The sequence below is a fragment of the Myotis myotis genome, unplaced genomic scaffold, assembly GCF_014108235.1.
Source record: "Myotis myotis isolate mMyoMyo1 unplaced genomic scaffold, mMyoMyo1.p scaffold_m19_p_5, whole genome shotgun sequence".
NCBI lineage: Eukaryota > Metazoa > Chordata > Mammalia > Chiroptera > Vespertilionidae > Myotis > Myotis myotis.
The window spans coordinates 59,621,186-59,639,163 of record NW_023416357.1 but is presented as its reverse complement, the minus strand read 5'-3'; the positions used below and the strand labels follow the sequence as shown (position 1 = coordinate 59,639,163).

General features: G+C 36.6%; 1 protein-coding gene across 16 annotated transcripts in view; it reads right to left on the bottom strand.

Moving 5' to 3' along the window:
- PAM (peptidylglycine alpha-amidating monooxygenase) overlaps window positions 1–17,978 on the bottom strand; it is a 275,521-nt gene that overhangs the window by 58,149 nt on the left and 199,394 nt on the right. For all 16 annotated transcript variants that reach the window (XM_036307891.1, XM_036307902.1, XM_036307892.1 and 13 more), the window contains exons 9-15: window positions 12,010–12,058; window positions 10,510–10,577; window positions 8,961–9,041; window positions 8,601–8,677; window positions 8,147–8,250; window positions 1,373–1,557; window positions 263–325 (exon numbers count right to left, since the gene is read on the bottom strand). In XM_036307891.1, coding sequence (XP_036163784.1) covers window positions 263–325; window positions 1,373–1,557; window positions 8,147–8,250; window positions 8,601–8,677; window positions 8,961–9,041; window positions 10,510–10,577; window positions 12,010–12,058 — 627 coding nt within the window. The remainder of the gene's footprint in view (window positions 1–262; window positions 326–1,372; window positions 1,558–8,146; window positions 8,251–8,600; window positions 8,678–8,960; window positions 9,042–10,509; window positions 10,578–12,009; window positions 12,059–17,978) is intronic.

The window sequence follows — 17,978 nt, the reverse complement described above, 5'->3', positions numbered from 1 at the left end:
TATATTAAAGTTACAATATTAAATAAATGAAAACAAAGAGAAAAATCTAATGGGACTAAATTCACTAGTGAATTTTACTTTCCATGCAACCAGTAAGTGCAACAATTGACCATTTTCTCATAAATTATGCATTACATGAAAACCAATATATAATACTGGAGGCTGATAAAGACGTAAAGTATTTCAATAACTTTAAAATGTGGTTGCCTATTTGGATAATGAACATTTTTATAGGCCTAGCTACAGAAATAAGCATACATACCCTCTTCTAACACTTCTTCTTGTTTTGGCTGCTGAAGTGAAGTCTTATCTTTGTTCTCTGTTTCTGTAAAGGAACAAAGAAGCTGAGCATAGATTTGTAGGATATATTATACGCTCTAAGTAGTTTATTGGAAATATGCCCCCAACATAAAAATATTATTCAGGGTCTTATGTTTCATTAAAGCAAAAGTATTATGAATTTACATGTAGAAGTGCTCTAATTCACACAGAAAAACTAGGGTAACCACCAATAACTTAGTAACTAGATCTACTACCCTTTCAGCAACATATACATGATACAGAATTTTATACATGCAATAATAAAACTGCCCGTATTTCTTTTTTTTAAATTGAATTTTATAATATTTTAAGGGTATTTTCAGATTTTAAGGCACATTCTTTAAATATATCAAGGATCTTAATAAATGACCTGATTGCTATGTTAACTTCTTTCATAAATTTCCACCAGAAATTATAAGTTTCTCTGGTATTTTAAGAACAAACCTGCAAAACTCAGTAAAGTGTCAGCATATTGCATTTAATAAAACAGGGTGTGGGTTTTGAAATTTTAATCTAAAAAATGACCATCAATATGACTATTTTGCAACAATTCTGAGAATGAGACCAAAAAGGCCAAGACTAGTAATGCTTCATAAATCAAGAATTGTTCTGTGCTTGACAAGGCCATTAAACAGATGATTGAGGGTATGACTGGAAACGATAACCATTTTCATTGGCAAACTCTAGCACTCTGTAGAACATGGTATATAAATTCATAAATTGCATAAGTCATTACTGGCTCTGGGTGGAATGAAGTGGGGAAACTAGAAAGTACAATTTAAGTAAAGAAAAATCTAAATTAATGGAATCAATCCCCAAACTAGTATCTTGCATCACTAGTTGAGATTTTCTACTTTAACTGTTTGGATGGGGGCATGTCAGGAGGGAAGGAAGAATGTAGAAGAAGGAAAAGAGGGAGTCAGATTATGGGAGCACATGTGATTGTCTGGCAGAGAAAAATGATTTTTAAAAATTAATCATCTAGTCAAATGAAACACATAAGGCAACAGAAAATACAAAACCATGTTACTTTAAATGACACCGATCTTACCTTTGTGGTGTCCATGCATCATAACCATATCAGACTTCACAGGAATTGGAATATTGGCCTCTGGTGGTATGTTTCTGAACATATCTGGAGCTACATTCTGTGTACAGGTCATGAAGGAAACTGCATGCTTGGCTTCCATGTAATACATAATGTATAAGTTGCACATTTCATCATTAGATGTGCCACTGCAGGCAGGAAAAACACACAACAAATCAGCCAGTCACATAAAACACATCCTAATGCAAGAAAAATGCAACCAGTAAATCTGCCAGAAATGGATTCAAAAGTGAAAATATTGTGCATTTATTTTATGGCTTTCATTAAACCCCATCACAGTTTTCAGCACCAAAAGCACATTGTCAAAGGCAGAGTTCCACTTAACAATGGAGTACCCATTTGCAGTCACTCCATGGATATCACCCAATACCGCAGATGGAAATAGCATTGAAGTAGCAGTGAGATAACTGTCTTTCCTCTTCTAAAGCCTTTTATTCTTTAGTCTTTCTTCCATTTGCTAAAAATTCGGATTGGGCAAAGTACTTCACTCATGGAAAAAATCTTAATTATTTACTACGTAACAGTAAAATTCAGAACACTTAAGGCAGAAATGTCATGTACTGTTTACAATTCTTTAAAAATGATTTTTTCCATTTAACCCTGAGAGTCCGGGAAGTTGTTTTTGCTTACTGCCTCCTCTCTTGTGGTCAGGTGAATCACGAATCATATATTGATACTAAGACATCATAATTGTGTCCCTGATATCTGACGTGGCACCCTGGCGTCAACAGCAGAGAAAAATGGGGCCTTGTATGATAGAAAAGGAGATCAGCCCTAATCTCTTCTAAGGGCTCAGACCTGAACGGGATCTGCTGTGCAACTAACTGAGTGATTCACTGTTAAAAACAGATGTTGCAACAGGGAGATGGACATTTCCAAGAAGAAGCTCCCAGGAATATAAATAATGCCTAGTGGTTTAGAAAACATGTATTTTTTCTTCCTTGGCTCACATGGGTTACTATGTATTTCTTTCTCTTCACTATTATTAGGAAAGAATTATTTACACCACCGCAACACTCGTATATACCAAGGCAGGCTGGGCACAGGAATAGTCCATGAACTCGGACACTGTTTAGCAAGCCGATGCTAATAAACGAGTTACACGGTGGACTGTTTGCCGGGCAGAAATGCGTCACTGTTGATTTTTCCAGCCATGTCATGCAGCACTCACTTCCTCTCCATAGCAACAGTAATGACATCAGCAAGGGGAAGAAAAAAAGGAAAATCTTTTCCAAACAGGGATGTGGTTTCTCTCAGCTCTGAAAATTGAGAGCCCCTGAAAGGCCACAGGCATGCGCCCCTGCCCTTGGGAAGCTCTGTGGATGCTTTAAAAATAATTCGGCTTTTCACTCTCTGAATCTGATACCTGTAAATGTACTTGTCCCTCCTGTGGAATGTAAGCAAATGTTGAAGTGCAACCCCAAACAAACACCTGTTCCCCACACATATCTTTAGGTGTCAAAACACCATTCCTAAGAGTTACATTTTAACAGCCTTGGAGGTGGTTAGAAAATTATGTGCTATACAAGGAATAGCTGGTGCTAAAGTAATAAATCGGAGCCTCCCACCATAGTGCCCTCCCTCCCCTGTTCAAAATGAGGAAAAATGTGCAGATCAAAAGAGAGAAATGATGAAAAAGAATTTTAAATTGTGGTTCCTGCTTAGAAAACCTGGAATCATCTAGCAGACAAAGCAAAATAATCATATAAGCTTCTCTAATTAATGAAAGAAAAAATTAATCACTATATAATAATAAATAAACTGCAGTTGATCTATGGACAGATCCATCCATATTTTTTCTGCTTGGGAACACCATGCCCATGTTCACTCTAAACATGTGACCTAGTGATACAGCCTGATCTACTCACCAAAGTGGTTCATTTAAGGTACTGATTCTGATTCAAAATTGAGTTGATCAAAGAATTTAAGAATCTTTGCTATTACAAAGAAAATTTCATTAAAGAACTGAAAAGAAAGTATTATTTTATTCCTTTCTATCTGTAACTAAACTTTTAGTCAAGCTCACACTGAGCTCTTATCTGAAACTATTATATCCTAAACATGTGTGGATTCCAATAATTTTTAATGCTAGAGTTTGCCTATTTTATTTCACATTCATTCTTCTTTCACTCAAAAAAAGACAGCAAACCCCAAAACTGACTTTAGCCAGAGAAATTGCTTTCAGTATTCCTAAGGGAGAATTTGAACTCCAGCCCTTATTTTCCATAGAGAACAATTCTGTAATTCAACTCTGTGAATCTGAGTATCTATTAACGAGGAAATATGGAGGGAGAGTGTGTTCACACATCTGCCCTGACTCCACTGAATGGCCTTTTAAACATTCCCGAACGCTAGAGTGATTCTCTAAATGATTGCGGGCATCACCTAGATTCCAGAGTTACAGTGTGCATTCCTTCCACCTTCGTGCATAATAGAGTGCTTTGGGGATGACTACTTCTTTATGCCAGCTAGCTTTAAATCTGACAAAGGGTGACGAGCCTGGAAATAGTAAGCCTTCAGTATATATTTGTTAAATGAAGAAAGAATGAACAATCTATCTTAATAAATGTTTACAAATTACTATGGCATAAAGTGTTAGCTCTGATATAGTATACCATATTGCCAAGTCAGGTCAATTTTGCAAACTCAATTGGTCTATGGCATTTTTGAAAAATCTATCTATCTATCTATCTATCTATCTATCTATCTATCTATCTATCATCTAGCTATCATCTCTATCATCTCTCTAGTATCTAACTGACTGATCCATCCATCCAGGTTCTATGAGAGTTTCTATAAAAAGTAACTATTTCACATTATAGTGATATATAACAGATATTTAAGAAAGTACCAAGTATTCTGAAATGCACCATTTAAAACTCCCAGACATTATTGCACATACACCCTGACTATGTCTCAGACAGTGAAACTCCTCTTTGATGACTCACCCATTCCTAGCCCCTGTCCCTTATACTCAACAGATGTGAGGCTTAAAAAGAACCAACGATGGGTACTACTAGTTTTGGAAAGAAATTGGAACATTTTAAAGAAGCTACTTTACAAAAAGTTTAATTGTTTCCTAAGATGTTTCATGATGGCTTTAAACTTATACATTAAGGAGTTATTGATCATATAACTCTATCTTTGCATATAGTGCATTTTTAAATGACTACAGTGTTGTGCTTGGTATCTGTGCATATTCACTAGACATTCTTATATGTACATGAAATAAGTGGTTCCACATGAATAATATGACTAACAAAACTGACCAATTCTCAAGAACTAATTTTAAATTTTAGCATATAAACTTTTAGGCAAATTAGCTCACTTAATTACCTTAATTGGCTGACAATTAAATTCTTTTTTTTTTCTTGCTTAAACTTGACTAAACATTCAAAATAAATTTAGGTGTTAGGTTAAATATAAAATATGTAATGCACTCAGGTATAGAATATTGTTTCCTCATAGGTTAATTAATACTATGTTGTCAGTTTATACATTGGGACAATTTTGTCTAAGAGATACTTTTCATATTTACTACTTTAAAAGAAATGTAATATATCTGGATTAAAAATGTTACCATTAGGTATACTTATTGATCTGTGTTGTCTTAAACCCACCTATTTTTAAATGGTTTTATTTTGAGATAAATCCCAGGAATGGGAAAATCAGGCCTTATTTTTTAAAGTGTTGTTTTTTGTTTGTCTGTTTGTTTTTAGTTAACTATGATTGTTCTAACTAAGCAACATTTCCCCAGTCCTAAAATTTCCAGTTGAGAATAGCTTGGATTGGGTGGAAGAATCACTCAACTGAAAATCTTCCTAGTAGGCCACTGATGATACAGTTTTCCTTTTTTTTTTTTTTTTATATTTTATTGATTTTTTACAGAGAGGAAGGGAGAGAGATAGAGTTAGAAACATCGATGAGAGAGAAACATCGATCAGCTGCCTCCTGCACATCTCCTACTGGGGATGTGCCCGCAACCCAGGTACGTGCCCCCGACCGGAATCGAACCTGGGACCCTTCAGTCCACAGGCCGACGCTCTATCCGCTGAGCCAAACCGGTTTCGGCCAGTTTTCCTTTAAAACCTAGTTTCCAGATGGCTGCAGCATAAGGGTGACACCTGAAGGTGATACTTTGCCCAGTGCATGGAGGGAGTATCTACGGACCCCAGTCTACCTTTGGATACGTGGTATTTGTACTAAGTTGGCTTCATGTTCGGGACCCTAACACATGGGTTGGGGGTAGATGGGAAAGGAAAAGAGGGAGAGGAGAATTACAGAGTATCATTTAATTTACTAGATATCATAAAATACTAGTTTTCCTTTTTTTACTGGTTATATTCTCACGGTGATTCTATAGTAGCCTATGGAAGTGGTATCCCTTACTTTACACAGCAGACACTGCTGCTTTTACCTTTCTAACACTAAAAAGCATACCAAGTGCTATAGGAACGTTAGGCATTATGATAAGAATTTTATTCATATGTATATTTATTCAAACCTGTCTTACTAGTTTATCATTCCATTGGAAGAGAATTGCTTCTTTAATATAAATTAAATATTCAGATTATGGACTTGCTCAATAACTTAATTTCCTATAATTTCTTTGTTCCATTTATCTTACGAAATGGCATTTCCTTTAGGCCACATGATATTTACAAAAAGATAGATTAGTACGGTCATTTTAGGATATTATTTTAAAGCAAAATGCACATTATAAAAAGGGCAGAATTATTCTTAACTCATGAAACTGTGAGAGGCCTCCAGAGATCACTTCGTCCTCTCATCGTGGTACTATCACAAGGCATTAATTTCTGTGGTTAATATTGCCTCGCCGAGGATAAGCAAAGGATAGAATCTGACCAAAACTACAAGATCCCCACCCCACCCGCAAAACATTCTACTAATTCCACACTTAAACTTGCAGACTAACACACAGAATGTGCTGAATGGGTTATTTTTACTACTTGGCGTACCTATTACAAAGGTTGATAAAATAACCAATGGCATTTAAGTAAAGTTCCTGGGACTCTATATTAACATAAATCAGAGAACAACTGATCAATATCCTCTGAATCATATTACTTCACATATTTGAAGATTGTTAAGAAGTGAATTGTCAGACTCCTTCCATCTAATTATGTCTACTCTGTCAACCCTTTTCTTACCATTGCCATTTCATGTAATTCAATCGTTTTATTGCTTTCCTCCAGTTCCTTTCCCAAATTCATCAAATTTATGCAAAAGTAAAGGTGTTGGAAGCTCCTTGTTTAGTATATAAATTAATAATTTAAAAAATTTATTTTTAGCCCTAAAATTGGTGTTTATAGATATAAAATCTCCTTTAGAGTAACTAAAAAAAAAAAAAAATCCTACTCCACCATCTCAGGTGTCTTTTTCTTTTACGTGTACCAGTACTCTTTTCTTTTCCCCTGACCACCGACACACAGTACTGCCAAGAGAATCATCGCCAGTGCTTCTCATGCTTCTTTTCAGAAGTCTACTTTCTCTAAGTTCTGACTGATCCAACGATAAATGCTTTAATTCCTGCTTCCAGGTGGCATCAATAAATATTTTAGAACTTAGTTTAACATGGAAGGGAGGCTCCTTGTTTTTTGTTGTTTTTTTTTAACAAAAAATATGATAAGGGCCTTTAACCTTTATTTTTAATTTTGGCAAAATTTTTTGAAAGAGTTCACAGTGCCTTGAAATTTTACTTAGAGTTATAAAATACTAGAGGCCCAGTGCATGAAAATTCATGCATTGGAGGGGGGTCCCTCAGCCCGGCTTGCCCCCTCTCACAGTCCGGAAGCCCTCAGGGGCAGGAGGTGACCCAGCAATCAGGGGAAGGTGATGCCCACCATCACACCTCTGCTGCTGCCACTGCTGGCAGCGCAAGCCCTGGCTGGCCCTGGTTACCTGAGCCTCGGGCGGCTGCCATCCGAGGCTTGCCTCTGCCTTGGGCCAGCCCTGGGTGGCTAGGGGGACTGGGGGTCTCCGGAAGCAGGCACACAGAGCAGCCAGGCCCGCCTAGGGGTAGGCCTGGCCTTGCCATGCACCTGCCGCCCTAGCGGGGCTGAGAGGACTGGGCGCCACCATCTTGTGGCTGTGGGTGCCACCATCTTTGAGGGCATGGCAGTCAATTAGCATATTCCCTCCTTATTAGATAGGATACTTATTTCAAGGAGGCTCAATATTTTGAAAATTATTTGAAGTCTGACATTCTCCTTTGCAAAGTGCTGAATATTATTACTCTCATTTGGTATAATAAACTGGAAACATTAAATATATGGAAGTTTTAACAGGAAGAAAAAAATCATGGTTGTGAGTAATTGGTATGCACTAACCGAGTGCAGAAACCATATATTTGCCTAAGTTTGAACACAGGGCAAAATGACACTTGAGGAAACAAAAGTTCATAATCATTATATTTTTCTTTAAGATGAGTAATATAAACTCTTGTGGTAATCATAATAATATAGAGGCATGATACTGGAGGTCTTGAATAAGCAGGAAGAAATGAAGCATAAAAAGACCAACCATGTTTTAGAGTTTATCCAAATCAAGCAGTTCTAGAATGATACAATGCTATAGTTTGTTGTAGTTGTTTATGATAAAAAATAACGCAATTCATTCACAAAGATAATTGTCACCTATAATCATGCCTTGTCCCAATAAAAGCTTTTTTAAACAGTGAAATATGCAGAATCATACCCAATGTGCGTGGCTTCTGTCCTTCCTTCACCAGTGAATACACATCTTGCTGCCAATATGTCACCGAAACTAACATCTACTGGGTGCTCCACAGGGTAGAAAGCCTGCCAAGAATCAAACATGAAGATTCATTAAAATTACCAATAAAGTCCAGAAACACTTGCTTTAATAACATGAGACCTGGAGCACCCTGGGCAGAAAGTATGAAGAGACACACCTCCACCCCTCCCCACCCCACCACCCTACCACCAGCACCACCATGCTTAGAAATATTAAGAGAACTGATAAGAAAACCACCACCAAGTTCAAAGTTGTATAAAATTAAGTTATACACAGTAAAGGTAGATTTAGAGATGTTTAGCGTCTAAAGAAATTCACAAGGGTCCTATGAGGGCTTTTAAAATTGCAATCTGCTGCTTACTATTTTTTTAAAATTAAATTAGATTCTACACACCTGTGGCAGTTGGGGGCTCTGGCGTCCAACCAGTGCCCACTGTCCATTTCTTACTCTGTATCCACTTACTACCTGACCTGAAATGAACACAAATTATAATTATATAATACAATAAGGTATTAGAAAAATAAATCATCATTTGCTTTCTTAACTCAAAATAAAATCTAGATATTTTCAGAACCTCAAATGCAAGGTGTTTTAATGAAAAGAAAATGATGAAAAATCATACAGAATTTCAAAATATTGAGCAAAATCGCTTTCACTGAAACAGATTTAATGTCAATTTGCATTTTATATTTTTAGCATTAGCAAGCACAACGGTAAATATTTGTAATTTAACAGGTAGTTTAATGTTCTTACCTAAATGATGAGTGTGAACTCTATAGGCAAAGACATGCATTGGATAATTATTATAATGACATGAAATGTCAGAATTCACCACTGTTAGAAATAAAAACAAAGAAAAAAAAATCACCATTGAATACTAAAAGTATGTACAAGATATTCACAAGCTGCTAGGCATGGGGTTTTTCTTATGAAGTAAACACGCTCGCATATACAGCAGACACTAAGCACTCATTATGTAACAGCCACTTTACTAAGATAAGTTAAAAGCCCTTTGTCTTCACATTTTATAACATTCATAAACAAAATGACTAGGGCCAAATCAAAATATCCTATCAATGAAAATAATGGCTTAATTTGTTACCTTTATCATAAAATTTACACAGTTGAAAGGCTTAAACATTGTTTTTAAAATTCATTTTATTTTATTATTATTATTTTTTTATCCTCACCCGAGGATATGTTTATTGATTTATATAGAGAGGAAGGGAAAAAGAGAGAGAGAGAGAGAGAGAGAGAGACATCATGTGAAAGAGAAACATTCATCAGTTGTCTCCCATATAAGCCCTGACCAAGAATCAAACCCACAACCTAGGTATGTGTCCTGACTGGGAATCGAATGTGGAACCTTTTGGTGTACACAATAATACAACCAACTGATCCACCGGCCAGGGCTGTTTTATTTTTAAAACAGAAGGAATTTTGAAAATTTGATTGCAAACACCTAAGACATCTAGATTCACAGTTCCTAATGAGAAGGGACTATTCTATATACTTCTCCTTCCTTAGAGTCTAACGCATAGTAACTATTCAATAAATGCCTTTATAGTAAGCCAGTGGACAGTTACAATGGGACCGTATTTGTCATTAACTTTAAAAGATTCCCAGTAAATCAAATGAAAAATATTTAATTCGGCACTTTCATCAGAAGATCAGACACAATGATAAATAATACTTTACTTATTCCAGTAATTTTTTGTAAATTTAGGAGAATCAGCTATTATCCCCATTTACAGATGGGAAAATAAACCCAATATATCTAAGTTCAATGAACTTGGATAGGGTTTTCTTAGGAGCAGCTTTTAACTTTAACTTTCTTGATCTCAGTAGAGTCACTTGGCATGAATTAATTAAATAATAATAAATAAAGCACTTTTCAAAGCAAAAAAAAAAAAAGTTTGCTAGTTTCTTGAGTTTTGAACCTAATATTCTTTCAGTAGTTTCTTATGCAGTATTTTATGAAATTAATGTTTGGCATCTAAAAAAATAGGTGAGTGATTTCTAAAATACTAGTACTCAAGATTTATTCTTTAATTTATATAACCCATTACCTACCCAGGGTCTCAATGCTGAACATCTCAATAAAATAATAGAAAATAATAAACTACTGTGTTAAAAATAATGTAAAAATCTATTTTCAATCCAAGGATAATAAAGAATAGATTTATTTTTCAGGAACTTAAAAATATTGGTCATTTCAAAAGTTTATAAAAACTATACACTAAATCCACTCCTATAGATTAGGTAATGAGGTAATAGTAAATACTAAAAGGCCATTACTCACCTTTCTCTCCCGCTGGTATAACAGTGTCAACAGACATCATAAGGTACATGCCAGCAATTAAGGGCTGTCTGCAGAAAACAGTAATATTTATTTCATCTATTTGAAAAGTCAAAACTATTGCCTTGGAAAAATAATGTGCACTGCAATATATTGGTCTATAGAATATCATTCATGTGAAAATTAAAACAAGATAATATTTTAAAAAGGTAGAATTTTTCTGAAAAATAATGTATTTTCTTGGGCAAATAGCTTAATACACATATTTATGGCATGGTGAATGTGGAGGGAAGCATTTAAATGGCTCCTGTGATGGCTGATTGTGTCAACGTGGCTAGGTTTAGTGACCAGTTGTTTGGTCAAACACTAGTTTGGATGTTGCTGTGAAGGTACTTTTAGATATGTTAATATTTAAATCAATTACTATGAGTAAAGCAGATTACTGTCCATAATGTGAGTAGGTCTCTTAAGAGAAGAGATTGAGGTCCCATGAAAAGAAGGATTTCTACCTCCTCCAGACTGCCTTTGAACCCAAGGTGGCAAAACTGACTCTTGCCAGAATTTCCAGCCTGCCAGACAGCCTGTCAGATTTCAGACTTGCCAGTTCCCAAAATTGTGTGAACTAAGTTCCTTAAAGTAAATCAATCTCAATCTCTCTCATGTATATATAAAGAACTTATAAGCATATATGCATAACCCATGGACACAGATAACAGTGTGGTGAAGGCCTGGGGGTGGGTGGGTATGGGGGTCAATGGGAAAAAAGGGGGGCATTTGTAATACTTTTAACAATAAAGATACATTAAAAAAAACACCATTCTTTTGGTTCATTTTTTCTGGAAAACACTGACTAATATACCTCCCAATGAATCCTAGCTTTCATATTCATGCCCTTGTCTAATCCTCTTCCCTTGAGTTTAGGGTGACCTCATAACTGAACCCAGTAATTTGTTATTTCTAACAAACAGAATATGGCAAAAGTGATTTCGGTGCTTTTTTTCCACAGGAGTCAGACTATGAAGATTGTGGCCAACTATTTTCTTTACCTATCAGACATTTGTTATTTAGTAACTGATGAGATTAGGCTATAAAAACACCCTGCCTGCCACCCTGCTTTCTCCCTTGCTGGCTGTGATGGAAGCCAGTTGCCACGCTGTGAGTTGCCTTGTTTAGAGTCAACATCGCAAGGAAATGAGGGAGTCCTCTAGCCAACAGCCAGAGAAGAACTGAATCCTGTAACAGCCAAGTGAGTGATTTTGGAAGTGGCTCCTCCCGGTCCAGCCCCCAGATGAGTGATATACCAACCAAGAGTGAGACCACCAGCCACAATTAAGATGTGCCCAGATTCCTGACCCACAGGAAACAATAAGTAATTGTTGGTTTAAGCCACTAAATGGAGGGTAATTTGTTAGACAACAGATAACAAACACAGCGATTTCCCCCTTTCATGTTCTCAAAGATCTCAAAAGCTGTCACTCAGCTAAGATAACTGGAAGTACTTACGGCAGGCGTGTGAGATGTAAGGACACACCAGAACAGTCCTTGTGATTATCTGAAACACACATAAAAAATACACATCTTAAATATGAAAACATGCAAAACGAATTTCAAAATAAAACATTTAAAAAGATTATAACTCAATACTAACAAAAACTATGTTTCATTTGAATGGTGCTTTACAATTTGCAGAGTATTTTCATATTAATGAATTCATTCAAACTATCATTTTAAGCACACTGATTTTTTCTTGGCTTATCAAACTGACCAGTTATCTGCTCACCTGCAGACATACTAGATACTAGTAAGCTCACAGAAGGAAGCTGTTGCTACTCTCTGTGTTGTTGAAATATCCAGAAAAGTTGTTCTATGGGACTCTAATCAGCTATTTTTTTCTTCTTTAAAAAATAGAAACCACATGGAATCTCCTTGTTTGGTTCCTAAGACTTGATCAGCCCCATATTCTAAATAGAAACCTACTTATTCTTATTACATCCTAACGTCAGTGGAAAGCTCCAAGTATTTCTTTATCTTCGCCAAGGACATTTCAGAAACCTCTTACAAATCCTCCCTCTTCTATCTTCCATTGCCTTCCCCAAGTAGAAATTAGGTAAAAATTTAAGTCATTCATCCAAGTCCTTATCTGTGATGAACTTGCTGATGTCTCACCAGAGACCATGAATAGTAACTCATACTTATTCATTCTATTTCTGTCCATGCTAAATTCCTTCTACTTTGCATTTCATTCTAAGAAATTATAAAACTTTATATCTCAATGTTGAGAGTTAATTTTAATAGAAATAACTGTTGCATTGTGTACATGTGTAAAATTGACAGGTTTATGCTAGAAATGAAGAAGTGAAGTGTGCTAATAAATAACACCAGATGGAGTAGTTTCTTTAAGGTAATTTTTTTTTCTTTAGCTGTTGTTCTCATGAGAAAAACAAAGGTAGCTTCATAAAGAAATATATAACAGTTAACCAGACATGCATTTTGATTTATCATAGACAAAGTTTAGGAAGTATAACAAACCATATTTAATACTTTGCTAATAAAATAACAAAGGAAATTTCTCTGTACAGCAGATTATTAAGCTTGATCTTAATAAAGATGGTTCAGAAATAAACTTATGACAAACATTTTATATCTAACACCTGTTTTTTGTTGTTGTCTTTAACATTTTACAAAGGAATATCTATCCAAGCTAAACCAATTTCAGTAGGGTGCTATTTTCGAAATAATTTCAGTGGTGAATTTTAAAGAGATGGGAAAAATAATAGTAGCAATAAAAATAACAACCACTGTTTCATCTCATTTTTGCCTATGTTTTTAAATATAGCAAGAATAAATGAGTACTGTTTTTTAATTTATTAAAAGAAACATTTTATTTTTGAGAACAGATTTCCTAAATGTACTGCATGAGGTTTAGTAAATTTGCCGAGTTTGTGCTACTTTCAAAATGACTTCACCCAGAATTATTTAAGTATCTCCACTGATCAAATGAGAATGGTGGAAAATATACCATTCATTCATATTAGATGAATTCTAAACTCTAGAGCCTCACCTAATTAGCTTAGTAGATTTCAGGGGAAACATTTCTCATGTGTTAAAAAACTTCATACCTATCTTAAAAAGTTACTTTGAGAGATGGCAGTCATCCATTCAAATAATACTTATTGAGCAATCATGATATTCAAGCACTGTCTTATACACCGTAGATACAGTGAAAATCAATATATTCAAGTTTCCTGCCCTCATGGTATTATCCTCTAACAGGAGTGAAGACAGGGGGAAATGGAGCAGGAATAGGAAAAAACAAAACCCAAATATATAAGCCAGATAATGTCACACAGTCAACTCAACAAGCTAAGAGATAGTGGGGTAGCCGTTTTATCTACTGTGGTCCAAGAAGGATGGAGTGGCCATGAGGCTGGCGATTATCCAGCAACACAGAACATCTGAAAAGTCTGTTTTATTCTCTGTCTGTAAAGAAGCCATTGGAAGATTTTAAGCAGTGGAGTGACGAACCCTGTAAGGTGTTCACCTAGCACAGCACCTGGCACTTGCTAATTCGTGGATGTTGGGTTTGAAATTTTTTATTTTAATTAACAATACCAGGAGAGAGTTTGTTCCTCATCCAATGTTCATCCAAGCAGAAGGGTAAAAGTGCAAGGAGAATTGTCACTTGGTTTTACATTATATCTTTGCATTGAATGAATCAAGTGAATCACATTTTGATAACCAACTTGGCTGATATTTTGTACCATGACTTAAAAAAATTAAATGGAAAAAATAAATAAGTAAACTAACATATTTCAAGAACTGTTAAAGAAGTTTATCATTGAAGCTGAAACATGTCTCCAAATTAAGAGCAGCAGGAATGTTATTATTGCCAGTAGCAGTGCATCTTCCTGGTAGATAATGTTTTTATTAGAATTGTCCAAATTGAGAGCTTTTTACTAAAAAAAAAGAATATCCACTGCTATATAATCGTTGTCTACTTGCTTCCTTTTTTAAAGGTGAGCTACAGTCTCAACACTCACTCCACTGCAAAGACATGTTTCCTTTTGATCCTACGTGTTTATCAACGACATGACATATCCTATAAGAAAGTCAAGTATAACACACAACAATAACAAAATGGCTAAAAACTCAAGTAATACTATGATGTAATGAACAATTTTTTTGAGAAAAATATACTGAACATCTGACTTACATATTTTATAACATAATGACTTTAGGAAAAACTGGATTTTAGAGGCTCTAAGTTTTGCCCAATAAAATGTAAATCTTGAAATAAGAGGGAGAACCAAGTTGGCGGCATAGGTTAACGCCGGAGTTTGCTGCTTTGAACAACTACTTCAAAAGTGAAACTAAAAGACAGAAGGGACATCACCCAGAACCACAGGAACGCTGGCTGAGTGGAAGTCCTACAACTAGGAGGAAAGAGAAACTGACACGGACACTCAGAGGAGGCGCAGTGCTGAAGTCAAATTCTGAGGTGCGGAGTGCGCGAGTGGGCTGGCGGCGGAGGGCGCGGTTGGCGTTTTCAATCGGGAGGGAGTCGCAGACTCTGAGCTCCAGATCCGGGCGAGTCTTTAGGGACCCAGACTCAAATGGGAGAAGCGGGACTGTCTGGCTTCGGTCAGAGCGAGTGCAGCTTTCTCTCTGAGCTTTGCAGCGGGTGCTGGGACTCAGAGAGGCAGAGCCCCTGGGGACAGGACTGAGAGCCGCCATAACTGCTCTCTCCGGCCCACCCTGTTGATCCTGTGCGACCCACCCCGCCCAAGCCCTGCACAGAGGCTTTTGCCGGATAGCCTCAGGCAAAGGCTAGATTAGCACCTCCCTAGAGGACAGAAGTTCTCTCACTGCTGACACAGCTGATTCGAATAGCCACTTGGCCTGGAGGTCAAACCCTCCCTGGAATTAGCTACAACAATTAAGATTTAACTATAAGACTTCGAACAAAGACCACTAGGGGGTGCACCAAGGAAGCATAACAAAATGCGGAGACAAAGAAACAGGACAAAATTGTCAATGGAAGATATAGAGTTCAGAACCACACTTTTAAGGTCTCTTCAGAACTGTTTAGAAGCCGCCGATAAACTTAATGAGATCTACAAGAAAACTAATGAGACCCTCGATCTTATATTGGGGAACCAACTAGAAATTAAGCATACACGGACTGAAATAACGAATATTATACAGACTCCCGACAGCAGACCAGAGGAGCGCAAGAATCAAGTCAATGATTTGAAATGCGAGGAAGCAAAAAACACCCAACCGGAAAAGCAAAATGAAAAAAGAATCCAAAAATGCGAGGATAGTGTAAGGAGCCTCTGGGACAGCTTCAAGCGTACCAACATCAGAATTATAGGGGTGCCAGAAGATGAGAGAGAGCAAGATATTGAAAACCTATTTGAAGAAATAATGACAGAAAACTTCCCCCACCTGGTGAAAGAAATGGACTTACAGGTCCAAGAAGCGCGGAGAACCCCAAACAAAAGGAATCCAAGGAGGACCACACCAAGACATATCATAATTAAAATGCCAAGAGCAAAAGATAAAGAGAGAATCTTAAAAACAGCAAGAGAAAGAAACTCAGTTACCTACAAGGGAATACCCATACGACTGTCAGCTCATTTCTCAACAGAAACTTTGCAGGCCAGAAGGGAGTGGCAAGAAATATTCAAAGTGATGAATACCAAGAACCTACAACCAAGATTACTTTATCCAGCAAAGCTATCATTCAGAATTGAAGGTCAGATAAAGAGCTTCACAGATAAGGAAAAGCTAAAGGAGTTCATCACCACCAAACCAGGATTATATGAAATGCTGAAAGGTGTCCTTTAAGAAGAGGAAGAGGAAGAAAAAGGTAAAGATACAAATTATGAACAACAAATATGCATCTATCAACAAGTGAATCTAAGAATCAAGTGAATAAATAATCTGATGAACAGAATGAACTGGTGATTATAATAGAATCAGGGACATAGAAAGGGAATGGACTGACTATTCCTGGGGGGGAAAGGGGTGTGGGAGATGCGGGAAGAGACTGGACAAAAATCATGCACCTATGGATGAGGACAGTGGGTGGGGAGTGAGGGCGGAGGGTGGGGCGGGAACTGGGAGGAGGGGAGTTATGGGGGGGAAAAAAAGAGGAACAAATGTAATAATCTGAACAATAAAGATTTAATTAAAAAAAATGTAAATCTTATATGGGTAGAGAGCTGGTGAATATAAAGACTCAAAGGGAAAATTTTGCCTTTTTACAAAAAACAAAACAAAAAACAACCCAGAAAACAAGATACAGAGAAGGAAAATTAGTGAAGAGATATACTTTTAAAACCACACTAGAGTTTCTAAGTCATGGCTGAAGGAATTTATAGCAAATTTATCTGGCCAGTTTGATGGTGTGTGTGTGTGGATGAATAAAACTCTGCTGTGTGTGTGGGTGCATGCGTGTATAAGCATGTATTTATTGTGGTTTAAATTATGGATAACACTTTAGATTATCATTATTATTTAACCATGGGGCGAGAGAATTACAATTCTAACTGTGTGACTTTAAGAAATTCTGTTATTTGGTAATGGATATATACACATTTAAATGATATTTTAGTTGAACAAAATTCTAGTAGTTATCTCAAAGTAAACATATTTGCATATGTTTTTTTACATTATTAGAGTCAACTGCTATTCATATAGTCATTATTTCAAAATCAATTTTATTATTGCAAATGATTGTGATCTTTTCTTTTTTTTTTTAAATATATTTTATTGATTTTTTACAGAGAGGAAGGGAGAGAGATAGAGTTAGAAACATCGATGAGAGAGAAACATCGATCAGCTGCCTCCGGCACACCTCCCACTGGGGATGTGCCCGCAACCCAGGTACATGCCCTTGACCGGAATCGAACCTGGGACTTTTCAGTCCACAGACCGGACGCTCTATCCACTGAGCCTAACCGGTTTCGGCTGTGATCTTTTCTAGTACAACTTTCTACAGTTTGACCAAAAGGGCCCATATGCTTCCCTCAGTGGGAAGTCTCAGTGGGAGCAACTTAAACTCCCTCAAACAAGGTAGTCTGGGATCAGGGGGGCTCCTGGATACATAGCTAGCTATTCCTATAGCAAGTGCAGCTTGGGAGGGAGGCATATTTCAGCCTAGTGTTTGGTGTGAAGATTCTGACCTTCTAACTCCAATGTGATCCTTGCACAGTGATACGGTATTATTTCCATAACCTCTATACTGATCTTACTTCTGGTGAATTCAGAAACTTCAGCAAGTTTTGCATATTTTACCAATGATTTCCACTGCGCTCTGACTTTGTCTGCCCTTCTATTGTAACACAGTGCTTTAGCCACAAGATATGAAGCCTCGTAAGAATTTATTCATCTCCATTCACAAGGCTATATATGAAATCAGTCTGACATGCACCATCATAAAAAATGAATGACTAAAAATGTCTATT